At 50.3% G+C, this 13,911-nt stretch overlaps 1 protein-coding gene across 1 annotated transcript in view; it reads right to left on the reverse strand.

The window, feature by feature from the left end:
• Positions 1-388: 388 nt before the first annotated feature.
• Positions 389-13,911, reverse strand: part of emid1 (EMI domain containing 1) — a 164,274-nt gene continuing 150,751 nt past the window's right edge. Inside the window, exons 15-16 of the mRNA XM_066654607.1 lie at positions 3,454-3,538; positions 389-1,500 (exon numbers count right to left, since the gene is read on the reverse strand). Of these exons, the coding sequence (XP_066510704.1) occupies positions 1,364-1,500; positions 3,454-3,538 (222 nt within the window). The 3' untranslated portion in view covers positions 389-1,363. The remainder of the gene's footprint in view (positions 1,501-3,453; positions 3,539-13,911) is intronic.

Genomic DNA, 13,911 nt, shown 5'->3' on the forward strand with positions numbered 1-13,911 from the left:
GACTCTACTGGACTCTACTCTCTGATTGGTTCCTGGTCAGTTTTCCACTCCCACAACTCCCCCTGAAATGTATCAGTGTCGTCTCTAGCCCCGTCTCTAAGGGGAACAGTGGGCTTTGGAAACCACAACAACGGCGGCGGTAACGTTAAGCGGTGTTTACTCATGGTGTATCGGCGTGTTGTTGTTGTTTGGGACTGAACACAGCTCCGTCATCAGTTCAGACAGATCAGTAGAGTTTGTTCCTTCCTTGTTGCAGCGTCCAGCTCTCGCTGGATTCTTTCGTCGGCCACCGATCCAAGGAGCGTTTGAACCTCTTCAAAAGACCACGGCGTCATTTTACGAGCTGCCGTCGTGAGTCGGATAAAAACAAACGTGATCTCTGCTGCAGCTGGAGATTTTACAGATGGAGAGTTGGTGCTGGTCGTCTGCGTTGCGTGGCGTAGAGTGACGACTCTCTCTGGACAATCAGCGCTCTGCAAGGTTTACACGCCACGGTTTAGTCCCTACTCGACTCGCTCTGAACCACGAGAGAACAGCCACTAAACAAGAACCCGCTTCCAGAACCAGGACCTGATTCACCTGGTGGAGGAGGAGAACAGACGAGAGTGTAGTAGAGTAGGGACCATGCGGTGGAAAAGCTCCATTAGTGTTTATACATGTATCGAAGGTCACGGTCTGTAAGAGAATCTTAGATTGTGAAGTGTAGTTATTTCTCTCTGTGCAGATAGATCTTGAGGGGGCAGGTCCAGTAGAGAAGGAGAATGTCTGCAGCACCAGAGGATCTTCCCTGAGGTTTCTCCATTAAAGCTAAGCATTATGGGGGATATGGGCGGAGCTATAGGACACAGTCATGTACAAGTGTGGACGCCCTGGTCAAGTTCTTATGGCTGATTTTCTATTTGAAAGCAAGAGAAATGTCAGTGTGTGAGAATTAGCGCCCCTAGTGGTGCAGTTCTTAAAGTGAGTCTGTGAGGAGTAGGACACCTTGTGGTGGAGATACTAGATGATTTTTTTTGAGAAATAGCGCCCCTCCTGGTGAAGTTGCTAAAGGGGTGTGTGTGAGAAATGGCGTCTCTTGTGAGTGGAGTGTTAAAAGTAAATAAGTGAGAAATAGCACCCCCCTGTAGTGGAGCTGCTAAATGTGAGTGTGTGAGCTGCTCGTGGAGGAGATGCTAAATGTGTGTGAGAAATAGCGCCCCCCTGTGTCCACTCTGGAGGATGTGTTCCTTATTTTCATTCAGAAAATCAACAGAAAGGTGGAGGTTGACCGACGGAGCCCAGACGTCTGCACACGTCGTGTAGGAGTGAGGAGTTTTTTGTCAGTCTGAACTTCCCAGAACTGAATTTCCTGTTTCCTTCCGCTCTACTTCCCCTGGACGTCCTTCTCAGCCGTGAGCGATGGAGGCTTGATCCGGAGTGGTGCGGTTCCGGCTCGTTTGTTCCTGTAGAACTCTGTCGTTGCGGTTCCGAACGGACCGTCTCCTGACCCCAGATCAGGCTCTGAGAGAGAGAGAGAGAGAGAGAGACGAGCAGGAGGAGAATGGAAGACGAGAGAGAGAGAGAGAGCAGAGGTAGGAGGGAGAATGGAAACAATAAGTGAGGAGAGAGAACAGAAATGAAAAGAGAACAAAGTGCAGGACAGAGAACAGAAAGAAATCGAGAGGTAGAAGATGGAAAAGGACAGGGAGAATAGAGAGAAGGAGGGAGAAGGAGAATAGGGATAAAGGGATAGATCAAGAGACCCGAGTGAATAAAAACAGGGAAAGAAATGCAAAACGGAGAACAGAGAGGGAGGGAAAGAGAGAGAGAGAGAGCTACTACATGAAAGCAAACTCAAACACATGACATGTCCAAAAGTTTGTGGACGCCTCGCCGTGAAGATCATTAATCAGGAGTTTGTTCCCCTTCGCTGCAGTAACTTTTCTTTTACTGGAACATTGCTGTGAGGACTTGATGGCAGCTTTCAGAACATCAGTGAGGTCAGACGCTGGTGCTGATGATTGGTTGTGGATCACAAACACCACTCCAACTTGTCCCAAAGATACAGGATAGAGCTCCATTAATCCAGGGACGTGGGGTAAGGACGGGGGTGGGGGGGGGGGGGGTGTTACACCCCTCTTACTGACACTTGGAATTGAGCATGTGCAGCTGCTTCCGAGCATTCAACCAGTCAATCCTTTTCTCCGCAGATTAACGTGTCGTGAAGTGTCGTGTCCACGACGGGAAAACTCAATATAAAAGGCGTCTACAAACTTTTGGTACACTGTCCATAGAATACATCGAAATTGAATCAGCCAATCATATTACACTATCACATGGCTTATTTGCATATCCCTGACAACTTTGTTCTCTTTGGGTTAAAAGGAAAATCTGACCAAACATTTCTACAAAAGAATCTGTTAAAGTCAGCTGCGAAATAAACTCGACATTTTGGAGTGGATCAAACACTAGAGGGCGCTGGTGAGAGAGAGTCCGAAATCGAGTGGGGGGTCTATGGAGCTGTCGTGAAAAGCTTTTATACAAAAGCCGTAAAAATGTACGTTTGATTCTACCTTTTCTCGTACAAATATTTAATTGCTCAAAATGTTCGTAAGAACGTTGGGAAAGCGAGTCATGCGGTGCTTCATTTTCCTGAGCAGATTGTTCTGATGTTTGTGACTGCGTTCACATTAAAGGTGTGTCCAGAGAGAAACCGGATCAGAACTATGGAGCTAGATGTGCGTCAAATTGTATGAGACACGTAAAGCTTAAATTCTAATATAAATGGATTTATAATCGTAAATACAGTACAAGACCGTGTTTTCAGACCTACATTGTGCACTACACAGGGTGGAGATATCCGTGATCCAGCTTTATCAGTGTAGTGGTGCTATCTCATAGTCCTGGAGTAGTGTAAACACTCACAGTTACGCAGGGTGCGCAGGACACAGCGTAGACTCGGCACTCGAACCTTGTCCAGGTTTTAATCGAGGTCTCAGAGGCAAGGGGACGAGGGGCGTGTCGATGTGTGGGAGTGTTTATGTGGGGGGTAGGAGTGTCAGTGAAGACAGGGTTTAAAATCTCCAGTGGCCACTGCTGTGTTTGATCCACTCTTAATATGCAAATACATTTTAAAACTGCAGTGTCATCTGCCTCCACTTCTGCTTCGGTTAGTTGATAGTTTGTCCAGCAGAGGGCAGTGTTACCTGGCCAGATGATTGCCTCCAGCAGCTGAACTCTGCGAGCGAGCAGCTCCAGGTCAGCCTGCAAGTCTCGGAACATCTTCAAACTAAGGTCCTACCAAACACCAAGAGCAGGGACAAGCACAGGAGGGTCCTGCGTCAGGTTTCTGGGGCTGGGGGTCCGTCCCTGAGTGTTTGATCCCCTGCGGGCCCCCCCTTAAAAGAGACGGCGGGCCTATAATCTGACCCCTTGCCCTTTAGGAGCCGACCCTGCCTCTGATTTCTTACTCACCGTGGATACCGATCATAGTCTCGAGGATTAAAACCCTCTCGGCTAAGATCTTCAGGGCCTCGCGGATTTGGTGTATGCCGTCCCCCTGCGGAGACAGATACAGCCGTCAAGTTATGGGGGCGGAGCCAAACAAAGCGTTGCCAAGATGCACAAGTCAATCATTCACAGGGTTAGCTCCGTTCGGATTAACAGTTATTACAAAGGGTTAAATGTCCGGTCTGAAAACATTCAGCGAGAAGTACACTGCAGTCAACCATGTCTCGGCAGGTGGGCACTAGTCACACTGACACCTAGTGGCCTGGATGTGTCACATTCTGTATTAAACCCTATGTCAAATATGGCCATCCCTGTGTGGGGGACCCTCCCTGTGGAGCATAAACTGGTTAACTCAGGGACGATGGAGCACTGTAGATGGTGCATTACCTGCCTCCAAACTGCGGGCTCTAAACTGTTGTTCACACTGGAGCTCAACACGCTTGGAGGAGATTACTAAAAGCCCACTGAGTCTCTATTGGCCCACGCTGGGTAGCATCACTCTGTGGGAGGGAGACAATGACTCTACTGGACTCCCACTTACGGATGGCTGGGGCATCTACAAGGAGCAAATCTTCTTGCATTAACTTCATTATTGATATTTTCCCGCTCGTTTTACTTGATTCGTAATGTGTTCAGAGTATGTAATTTAAATTAAATGAACATTATTTTTACCTTAAAATTACAGCATCAACTGAGCAATAACAGGGAGAACGGTCTCTTTCACCGCTCCTCCAGGCTCAGCGCTGCAGAAAGTGCACTATGTAACTTTTGGAGGAGGGTAAGAAACCACCCCTCCCGTTTGATTCCAATAAGGCACTGTACAAATTAATTTTAGAGCATGCTTTATAACCTACACACACACCTTTACTTACTGTGTGTGCTGTTTGTTTATAAACTGAATTAGAACGTGAGTGCGGTGAAAGTAACGTGACTAGTTCACACCATAAACGTTAAGAGTAACTTAATATAATTTAAATTAGTACTGATTTAGTACAAATTAGTGCCTCCACAATAACATCAGAGGTGTTTACATTATTATTATTATCTTATTATTAATTAGTTATTATTTCAGAGGTATTCCTACTGTTGGTGCCCCTAGTGGTGTGTGAAGGAATTGCAGGGGGGACTCTTATTTCTTGACAGATGCCGGAGATTCAGAAACTTGGTTCTGACCCAATTCAGGAAAGTTTAATATGCCACGACGTGTTTGTTTGCAGTGTACCCCTTCGTCTTTTCCCATTTTGTCTTTTTTTCTGTCTTCTTTGTCCATGCTGTAAGATCAAATACTAAACTCCACATGCATTAAACGCCAGGCTGCAGCCGCTTCAGAGGTGAGGACAAGTCCATTCAGACATTTAATTTCAGTCATGCTGAAAAAGCAAACTCATTCCCAGCAGCTTCTGACAAACCAAAGAGATGCTTTGATTGTTTTAAAGTCACGTAAAGTGTGTTCCTTTGATCTATTCACCTGACTCCACCCACTCAGATCCCAGCTACTCATCCTTCAGTGGAGAAAGTTCTTTATCCAATGATCACTGGCCCCCCCCTCTACTGACACTCACTGGCCACTTTATCAGAAACACCCCCCCTCTACTGACACTCACTGGCCACTTTATCAGAAACACCCCCCCCCCTACTGACACTCACTGGCCACTTTATCAGAAACACCCCCCCCCCCTACTGACACTCACTGACCACTTTATCAGAAACACCCCCCTTCTACTGACACTCACTGGCCACTTTATCAGAAACACCCCCCCTCTACTGACACTCACTGGCCACTTTATCAGAAACACCCCCCCTCTACTACACTCACCGGACACTTTATCAGAAACACCCCCCTCTAATGACACTCACTGGCCACTTTATCAGAAACACCCCCCCTCTAATGACACTCACTGTACACTTTATCAGAAACACCCCCCCCCCTCTACTGACACTCACTGGCCACTTTATCAGAAACACCCCCCTTCTACTGACACTCACTGGCCACTTTATCAGAAACACCCCCCTCTACTGACACTCACTGGCCACTTTATCAGAAACACCCCCCTTCTACTGACACTCACTGGCCACTTTATCAGAAACACCCCCCTTCTACTGACACTCACTGGCCACTTTATCAGAAACACCCCCCCCTACTGACACTCACTGGCCACTTTATCAGAAACACCCCCCCTTCTACTGACACTCACTGGCCACTTTATCAGAAACACCCCCCCTCTACTGACACTCACTGGCCACTTTATCAGAAACACCCCCCCTTCTACTGACACTCACCGGACACTTTATCAGAAACACCCACCCCTACTGACACTCACTGGCCACTTCATCAGAAACACCCCCCCCCTACTGACACTCACTGGCCACTTTATCAGAAACACCCCCCCTCTACTGACACTCACTGGCCACTTTATCAGAAACACCCCCCCCCCTACTGACACTCACTGGCCACTTTATCAGAAACACCCCCCTTCTACTGACACTCACTGGCCACTTTATCAGAAACACCCCCCTTCTACTGACACTCACTGGCCACTTTATCAGAAACACCCCCCCTTCTACTGACACTCACTGGCCACTTTATCAGAAACACCCCCCCCCCCCCCCTACTGACACTCACTGGCCACTTTATCAGAAACACCCCCCCTCTACTGACACTCACTGGGCACTTTATCAGAAACACCCCCCCCACCTACTGACACTCACTGGCCACTTTATCAGAAACACCCCCCCCCCTACTGACACTCACCGGCCACTTTATCAGAACACCCCCCCTCTACTGACACTCACTGGCCACTTTATCAGAAACACCCCCCTTCTACTGACACTCAACGGCCACTTTATCAGAAACACCCCCCCTCTACTGACACTCACTGGCCACTTTATCAGAAACACCCCCCTTCTACTGACACTCACCGGCCACTTTATCAGAAACACCCCCCCCCTCTACTGACACTCACTGGCCACTTTATCAGAAACACCCCCCCCCCTACTGACACTCACTGGCCACTTTATCAGAAACACCCCCCTTCTACTGACACTCACTGGCCACTTTATCAGAAACACCCCCCTTCTACTGACACTCACTGGCCACTTTATCAGAAACACCCCCCCTTCTACTGACACTCACTGGCCACTTTATCAGAAACACCCCCCCCCTACTGACACTCACTGGCCACTTTATCAGAAACACCCCCCCTCTACTGACACTCACTGGCCACTTTATCAGAAACACCCCCCCCCCCTACTGACACTCACTGGCCACTTTATCAGAAACACCCCCCCCTCTACTGACACTCACTGGCCACTTTATCAGAAACACCCCCCTTCTACTGACACTCACTGGCCACTTTATCAGAAACACCCCCCCCCCCCTACTGACACTCACTGGCCACTTTATCAGAAACACCCCCCCCCCCTACTGACACTCACCGGCCACTTTATCAGAACACCCCCCCTCTACTGACACTCACTGGCCACTTTATCAGAAACACCCCCCTTCTACTGACACTCAACGGCCACTTTATCAGAAACACCCCCCCTCTACTGACACTCACTGGCCACTTTATCAGAAACACCCCCCTTCTACTGACACTCACCGGCCACTTTATCAGAAACACCCCCCCCCTCTACTGACACTCACTGGCCACTTTATCAGAAACACCCCCCCCCCTACTGACACTCACTGGCCACTTTATCAGAAACACCCCCCTTCTACTGACACTCACTGGCCACTTTATCAGAAACACCCCCCTTCTACTGACACTCACTGGCCACTTTATCAGAAACACCCCCCCTTCTACTGACACTCACTGGCCACTTTATCAGAAACACCCCCCCCCTACTGACACTCACTGGCCACTTTATCAGAAACACCCCCCCTCTACTGACACTCACTGGCCACTTTATCAGAAACACCCCCCCCCCTACTGACACTCACTGGCCACTTTATCAGAAACACCCCCCCCTCTACTGACACTCACTGGCCACTTTATCAGAAACACCCCCCTTCTACTGACACTCACTGGCCACTTTATCAGAAATACCCCCCCCCCTACTGACACTCACCGGACACTTTATCAGAAACACCCCCCCCTCTGCTGACACTCACCGGCCACTTTATCAGAAACACCCCCCACTCTACTGACACTCACTGGCCACTTTATCAGAAACACCCCCCTTCTACTGACAATCACTGGCCACTTTATCAGAAATACCCCCCCCCCCCTACTGACACTCACCGGACACTTTATCAGAAACACCCCCCCCCCTCTACTGACACTCACCGGCCACTTTATCAGAAACACCCCCCACTCTACTGACACTCACTGGCCACTTTATCAGAAACACCCCCCCCCTCTACTGACACTCACTGGCCACTTTATCAGAAACACCCCCCCTCTACTGACACTCACTGGCCACTTTATCAGAAACACCCCCCTTCTACTGACACTCACTGGCCACTTTATCAGAAACACCCCCCCCCTCTACAGACACTCACTGGCCACTTTATCAGAAACACCCCCCTTTACTGACACTCACTGGCCACTTCATCAGAAACACCCCCCCTCTACAGACACTCACTGGCCACTTTATCAGAAACACCCCCCCTCTACAGACACTCACTGGCCACTTTATCAGAAACACCCCCCTCTACTGACACTCATTGGCCACTTTATCAGAAACACCCCCCCCTCTACTGACACTCACTGGCCACTTTATCAGAAACACCCCCCTTCTACTGACAATCACTGGCCACTTTATCAGAAATACCCCCCCCCCCCTACTGACACTCACCGGACACTTTATCAGAAACACCCCCCCCCTCTACTGACACTCACCGGCCACTTTATCAGAAACACCCCCCACTCTACTGACACTCACTGGCCACTTTATCAGAAACACCCCCCCCCCTCTACTGACACTCACTGGCCACTTTATCAGAAACACCCCCCCTCTACTGACACTCACTGGCCACTTTATCAGAAACACCCCCCTTCTACTCAGACTCACTGACCACTTTATCAGAAACACCCCCCTTCTACTGACACTCACTGGCCACTTTATCAGAAACACCCCCCCCCCCCCTCTACAGACACTCACTGGCCACTTTATCAGAAACACCCCCCTTTACTGACACTCACTGGCCACTTCATCAGAAACACCCCCCCTCTACAGACACTCACTGGCCACTTTATCAGAAACACCCCCCCTCTACAGACACTCACTGGCCACTTTATCAGAAACACCCCCCTCTACTGACACTCATTGGCCACTTTATCAGAAACACCCCCCTCTACTGACACTCATTGGCCACTTTATCAGAAACACCCCCCTTCTACTGACACTCACTGGCCACTTTATCAGAAACACCCCCCTGCTACTGACACTCACTGGCCACTTTATCAGAAACACCCCCCTCTACTGACACTCACTGGCCACTTTATCAGAAACACCCCCCCCCTCTACTGACACTCACTGGCCACTTTATCAGAAACACCCCCCTTCTACTGACACTCACTGGCCACTTTATCAGAAACACCCCCCCTCTACTGACACTCACTGGCCACTTTATCAGAAACACCCCCCCTCTACTACACTCACCGGACACTTTATCAGAAACACCCCCCTCTAATGACACTCACTGGCCACTTTATCAGAAACACCCCCCCTCTAATGACACTCACTGTACACTTTATCAGAAACACCCCCCCCCCCCTCTACTGACACTCACTGGCCACTTTATCAGAAACACCCCCCTTCTACTGACACTCACTGGCCACTTTATCAGAAACACCCCCCTGCTACTGACACTCACTGGCCACTTTATCAGAAACACCCCCCTCTACTGACACTCACTGGCCACTTTATCAGAAACACCCCCCCCCTCTACTGACACTCACTGGCCACTTTATCAGAAACACCCCCCCTCTACTGACACTCACTGGCCACTTTATCAGAAACACCCCCCCCCTCTACTGACACTCACTGGCCACTTTATCAGAAACACCCCCCCCTCTACTGACACTCACTGGCCACTTTATCAGAAACACCCCCCTTCTACTGACACTCACTGGCCACTTTATCAGAAACACCCCCCCTCTACTGACACTCACTGGCCACTTTATCAGAAACACCCCCCCTCTACTACACTCACCGGACACTTTATCAGAAACACCCCCCTCTAATGACACTCACTGGCCACTTTATCAGAAACACCCCCCCTCTAATGACACTCACTGTACACTTTATCAGAAACACCCCCCCCCCTCTACTGACACTCACTGGCCACTTTATCAGAAACACCCCCCTTCTACTGACACTCACTGGCCACTTTATCAGAAACACCCCCCTGCTACTGACACTCACTGGCCACTTTATCAGAAACACCCCCCTCTACTGACACTCACTGGCCACTTTATCAGAAACACCCCCCCCCTCTACTGACACTCACTGGCCACTTTATCAGAAACACCCCCCTTCTACTGACACTCACTGGCCACTTTATCAGAAACACCCCCCCTCTACTGACACTCACTGGCCACTTTATCAGAAACACCCCCCCTCTACTACACTCACCGGACACTTTATCAGAAACACCCCCCTCTAATGACACTCACTGGCCACTTTATCAGAAACACCCCCCTCTAATGACACTCACTGTACACTTTATCAGAAACACCCCCCCCCCTCTACTGACACTCACTGGCCACTTTATCAGAAACACCCCCCTTCTACTGACACTCACTGGCCACTTTATCAGAAACACCCCCCTCTACTGACACTCACTGGCCACTTTATCAGAAACACCCCCCTTCTACTGACACTCACTGGCCACTTTATCAGAAACACCCCCCTTCTACTGACACTCACTGGCCACTTTATCAGAAACACCCCCCCCTACTGACACTCACTGGCCACTTTATCAGAAACACCCCCCCTTCTACTGACACTCATTGGCCACTTTATCAGAAACACCCCCCTCTACTGACACTCATTGGCCACTTTATCAGAAACACCCCCCTTCTACTGACACTCACTGGCCACTTTATCAGAAACACCCCCCTGCTACTGACACTCACTGGCCACTTTATCAGAAACACCCCCCTCTACTGACACTCACTGGCCACTTTATCAGAAACACCCCCCCCTCTACTGACACTCACTGGCCACTTTATCAGAAACACCCCCCTTCTACTGACACTCACTGGCCACTTTATCAGAAACACCCCCCCTCTACTGACACTCACTGGCCACTTTATCAGAAACACCCCCCCTCTACTACACTCACCGGACACTTTATCAGAAACACCCCCCTCTAATGACACTCACTGGCCACTTTATCAGAAACACCCCCCCTCTAATGACACTCACTGTACACTTTATCAGAAACACCCCCCCCCCTCTACTGACACTCACTGGCCACTTTATCAGAAACACCCCCCTTCTACTGACACTCACTGGCCACTTTATCAGAAACACCCCCCTCTACTGACACTCACTGGCCACTTTATCAGAAACACCCCCCTTCTACTGACACTCACTGGCCACTTTATCAGAAACACCCCCCTTCTACTGACACTCACTGGCCACTTTATCAGAAACACCCCCCCCCTACTGACACTCACTGGCCACTTTATCAGAAACACCCCCCCTTCTACTGACACTCACTGGCCACTTTATCAGAAACACCCCCCCTCTACTGACACTCACTGGCCACTTTATCAGAAACACCCCCCCTTCTACTGACACTCACCGGACACTTTATCAGAAACACCCACCCCTACTGACACTCACTGGCCACTTTATCAGAAACACCCCCCCCCCCTACTGACACTCACTGGCCACTTTATCAGAAACACCCCCCCTCTACTGACACTCACTGGCCACTTTATCAGAAACACCCCCCCCCCCCTACTGACACTCACTGGCCACTTTATCAGAAACACCCCCCTTCTACTGACACTCACTGGCCACTTTATCAGAAACACCCCCCTTCTACTGACACTCACTGGCCACTTTATCAGAAACACCCCCCCTTCTACTGACACTCACTGGCCACTTTATCAGAAAAACCCCCCCCTACTGACACTCACTGGCCACTTTATCAGAAACACCCCCCCTCTACTGACACTCACTGGCCACTTTATCAGAAACACCCCCCCCACCTACTGACACTCACTGGCCACTTTATCAGAAACACCCCCCCCCCTACTGACACTCACCGGCCACTTTATCAGAACACCCCCCCTCTACTGACACTCACTGGCCACTTTATCAGAAACACCCCCCCCTCTACTGACACTCACTGGCCACTTTATCAGAAACACCCCCCTTCTACTGACACTCACTGGCCACTTTATCAGAAATACCCCCCCCCCCCTACTGACACTCACCGGACACTTTATCAGAAACACCCCCCCCTCTACTGACACTCACCGGCCACTTTATCAGAAACACCCCCCTTCTACTGACACTCACTGGCCACTTTATCAGAAACACCCCCCTCTACTGACACTCACTGGCCACTTTATCAGAAACACCCCCCTTCTACTGACACTCACTGGCCACTTTATCAGAAACACCCCCCCTCTACTGACACTCACTGGCCACTTTATCAGAAACACCCCCCCTCTACTGACACTCACTGGCCACTTTATCAGAAACACCCCCCTTCTACTGACACTCACTGGCCACTTTATCAGAAACACCCCCTCTACTGACACTCACTGGCCACTTTATCAGAAACACCCCCCTCTACTGACACTCACTGGCCACTTTATCAGAAACACCCCCCTTCTACTGACACTCACTGGCCACTTTATCAGAAACACCCCCCTGCTACTGACACTCACTGGCCACTTTATCAGAAACACCCCCCTCTACTGACACTCACTGGCCACTTTATCAGAAACACCCCCACCCCCTTCTACTGAGACTCACTGGCCACTTTATCAGAAACACCCCCCTTCTACTGACACACTGGCCACTTTATCAGAAACACCCCCCTCTACTGACACTCACTGGCCACTTTATCAGAAACACCCCCCCTCTACAGACACTCACTGGCCACTTTGTCAAAAACACCCCCACCCCCTTCTACTGAGACTCACTGGCCACTTTATCAGAAACACCCCCCCCCCCCTCTATTGAGACTCACTGGCCACTTTATCAGAAACACCCCCCCTCTACTGACACTCACTGGCCACTTTATCAGAAACACCCACCCCCTCTACAGACACTCACTGGCCACTTTATCAGAAACACCCCCACCCCCTTCTAATCAGACTCACTGGCCACTTTATCAGAAACACCCCCCTCTACTGACACTCACTGGCCACTTTATCAGAAACACCCCCCCTCTACTGACACTCACTGGCCACTTTATCAGAAACACCCCCCCTCTACTGACACTCACTGGCCACTTTATCAGAAACACCCCCCCCCCCCCCTACTGACACTCACTGGCCACTTTATCAGAAACACCCCCCCCTCTACTGACACTCACTGGCCACTTTATCAGAAACACCCCCCTTCTACTGACAATCACTGGCCACTTTATCAGAAATACCCCCCCCCCCTACTGACACTCACCGGACACTTTATCAGAAACACCCCCCCCCTCTACTGACACTCACCGGCCACTTTATCAGAAACACCCCCCACTCTACTGACACTCACTGGCCACTTTATCAGAAACACCCCCCCCCCTCTACTGACACTCACTGGCCACTTTATCAGAAACACCCCCCCTCTACTGACACTCACTGGCCACTTTATCAGAAACACCCCCCTTCTACTCAGACTCACTGGCCACTTTATCAGAAACACCCCCCCCCACCTACTGACACTCACTGGCCACTTTATCAGAAACACCCCCCCCCCTACTGACACTCACCGGCCACTTTATCAGAACACCCCCCCTCTACTGACACTCACTGGCCACTTTATCAGAAACACCCCCCCCTCTACTGACACTCACTGGCCACTTTATCAGAAACACCCCCCTTCTACTGACACTCACTGGCCACTTTATCAGAAATACCCCCCCCCCCCCTACTGACACTCACCGGACACTTTATCAGAAACACCCCCCCCTCTACTGACACTCACCGGCCACTTTATCAGAAACACCCCCCTTCTACTGACACTCACTGGCCACTTTATCAGAAACACCCCCCTCTACTGACACTCACTGGCCACTTTATCAGAAACACCCCCCTTCTACTGACACACTGGCCACTTTATCAGAAACACCCCCCTCTACTGACACTCACTGGCCACTTTATCAGAAACACCCCCCCTCTACAGACACTCACTGGCCACTTTGTCAGAAACACCCCCACCCCCTTCTACTGAGACTCACTGGCCACTTTATCAGAAACACCCCCCCCCCTCTATTGAGACTCACTGGCCACT

This window comes from Hoplias malabaricus, chromosome X2 (assembly GCF_029633855.1).
Source record: "Hoplias malabaricus isolate fHopMal1 chromosome X2, fHopMal1.hap1, whole genome shotgun sequence".
NCBI classification, from domain to species: domain Eukaryota; kingdom Metazoa; phylum Chordata; class Actinopteri; order Characiformes; family Erythrinidae; genus Hoplias; species Hoplias malabaricus.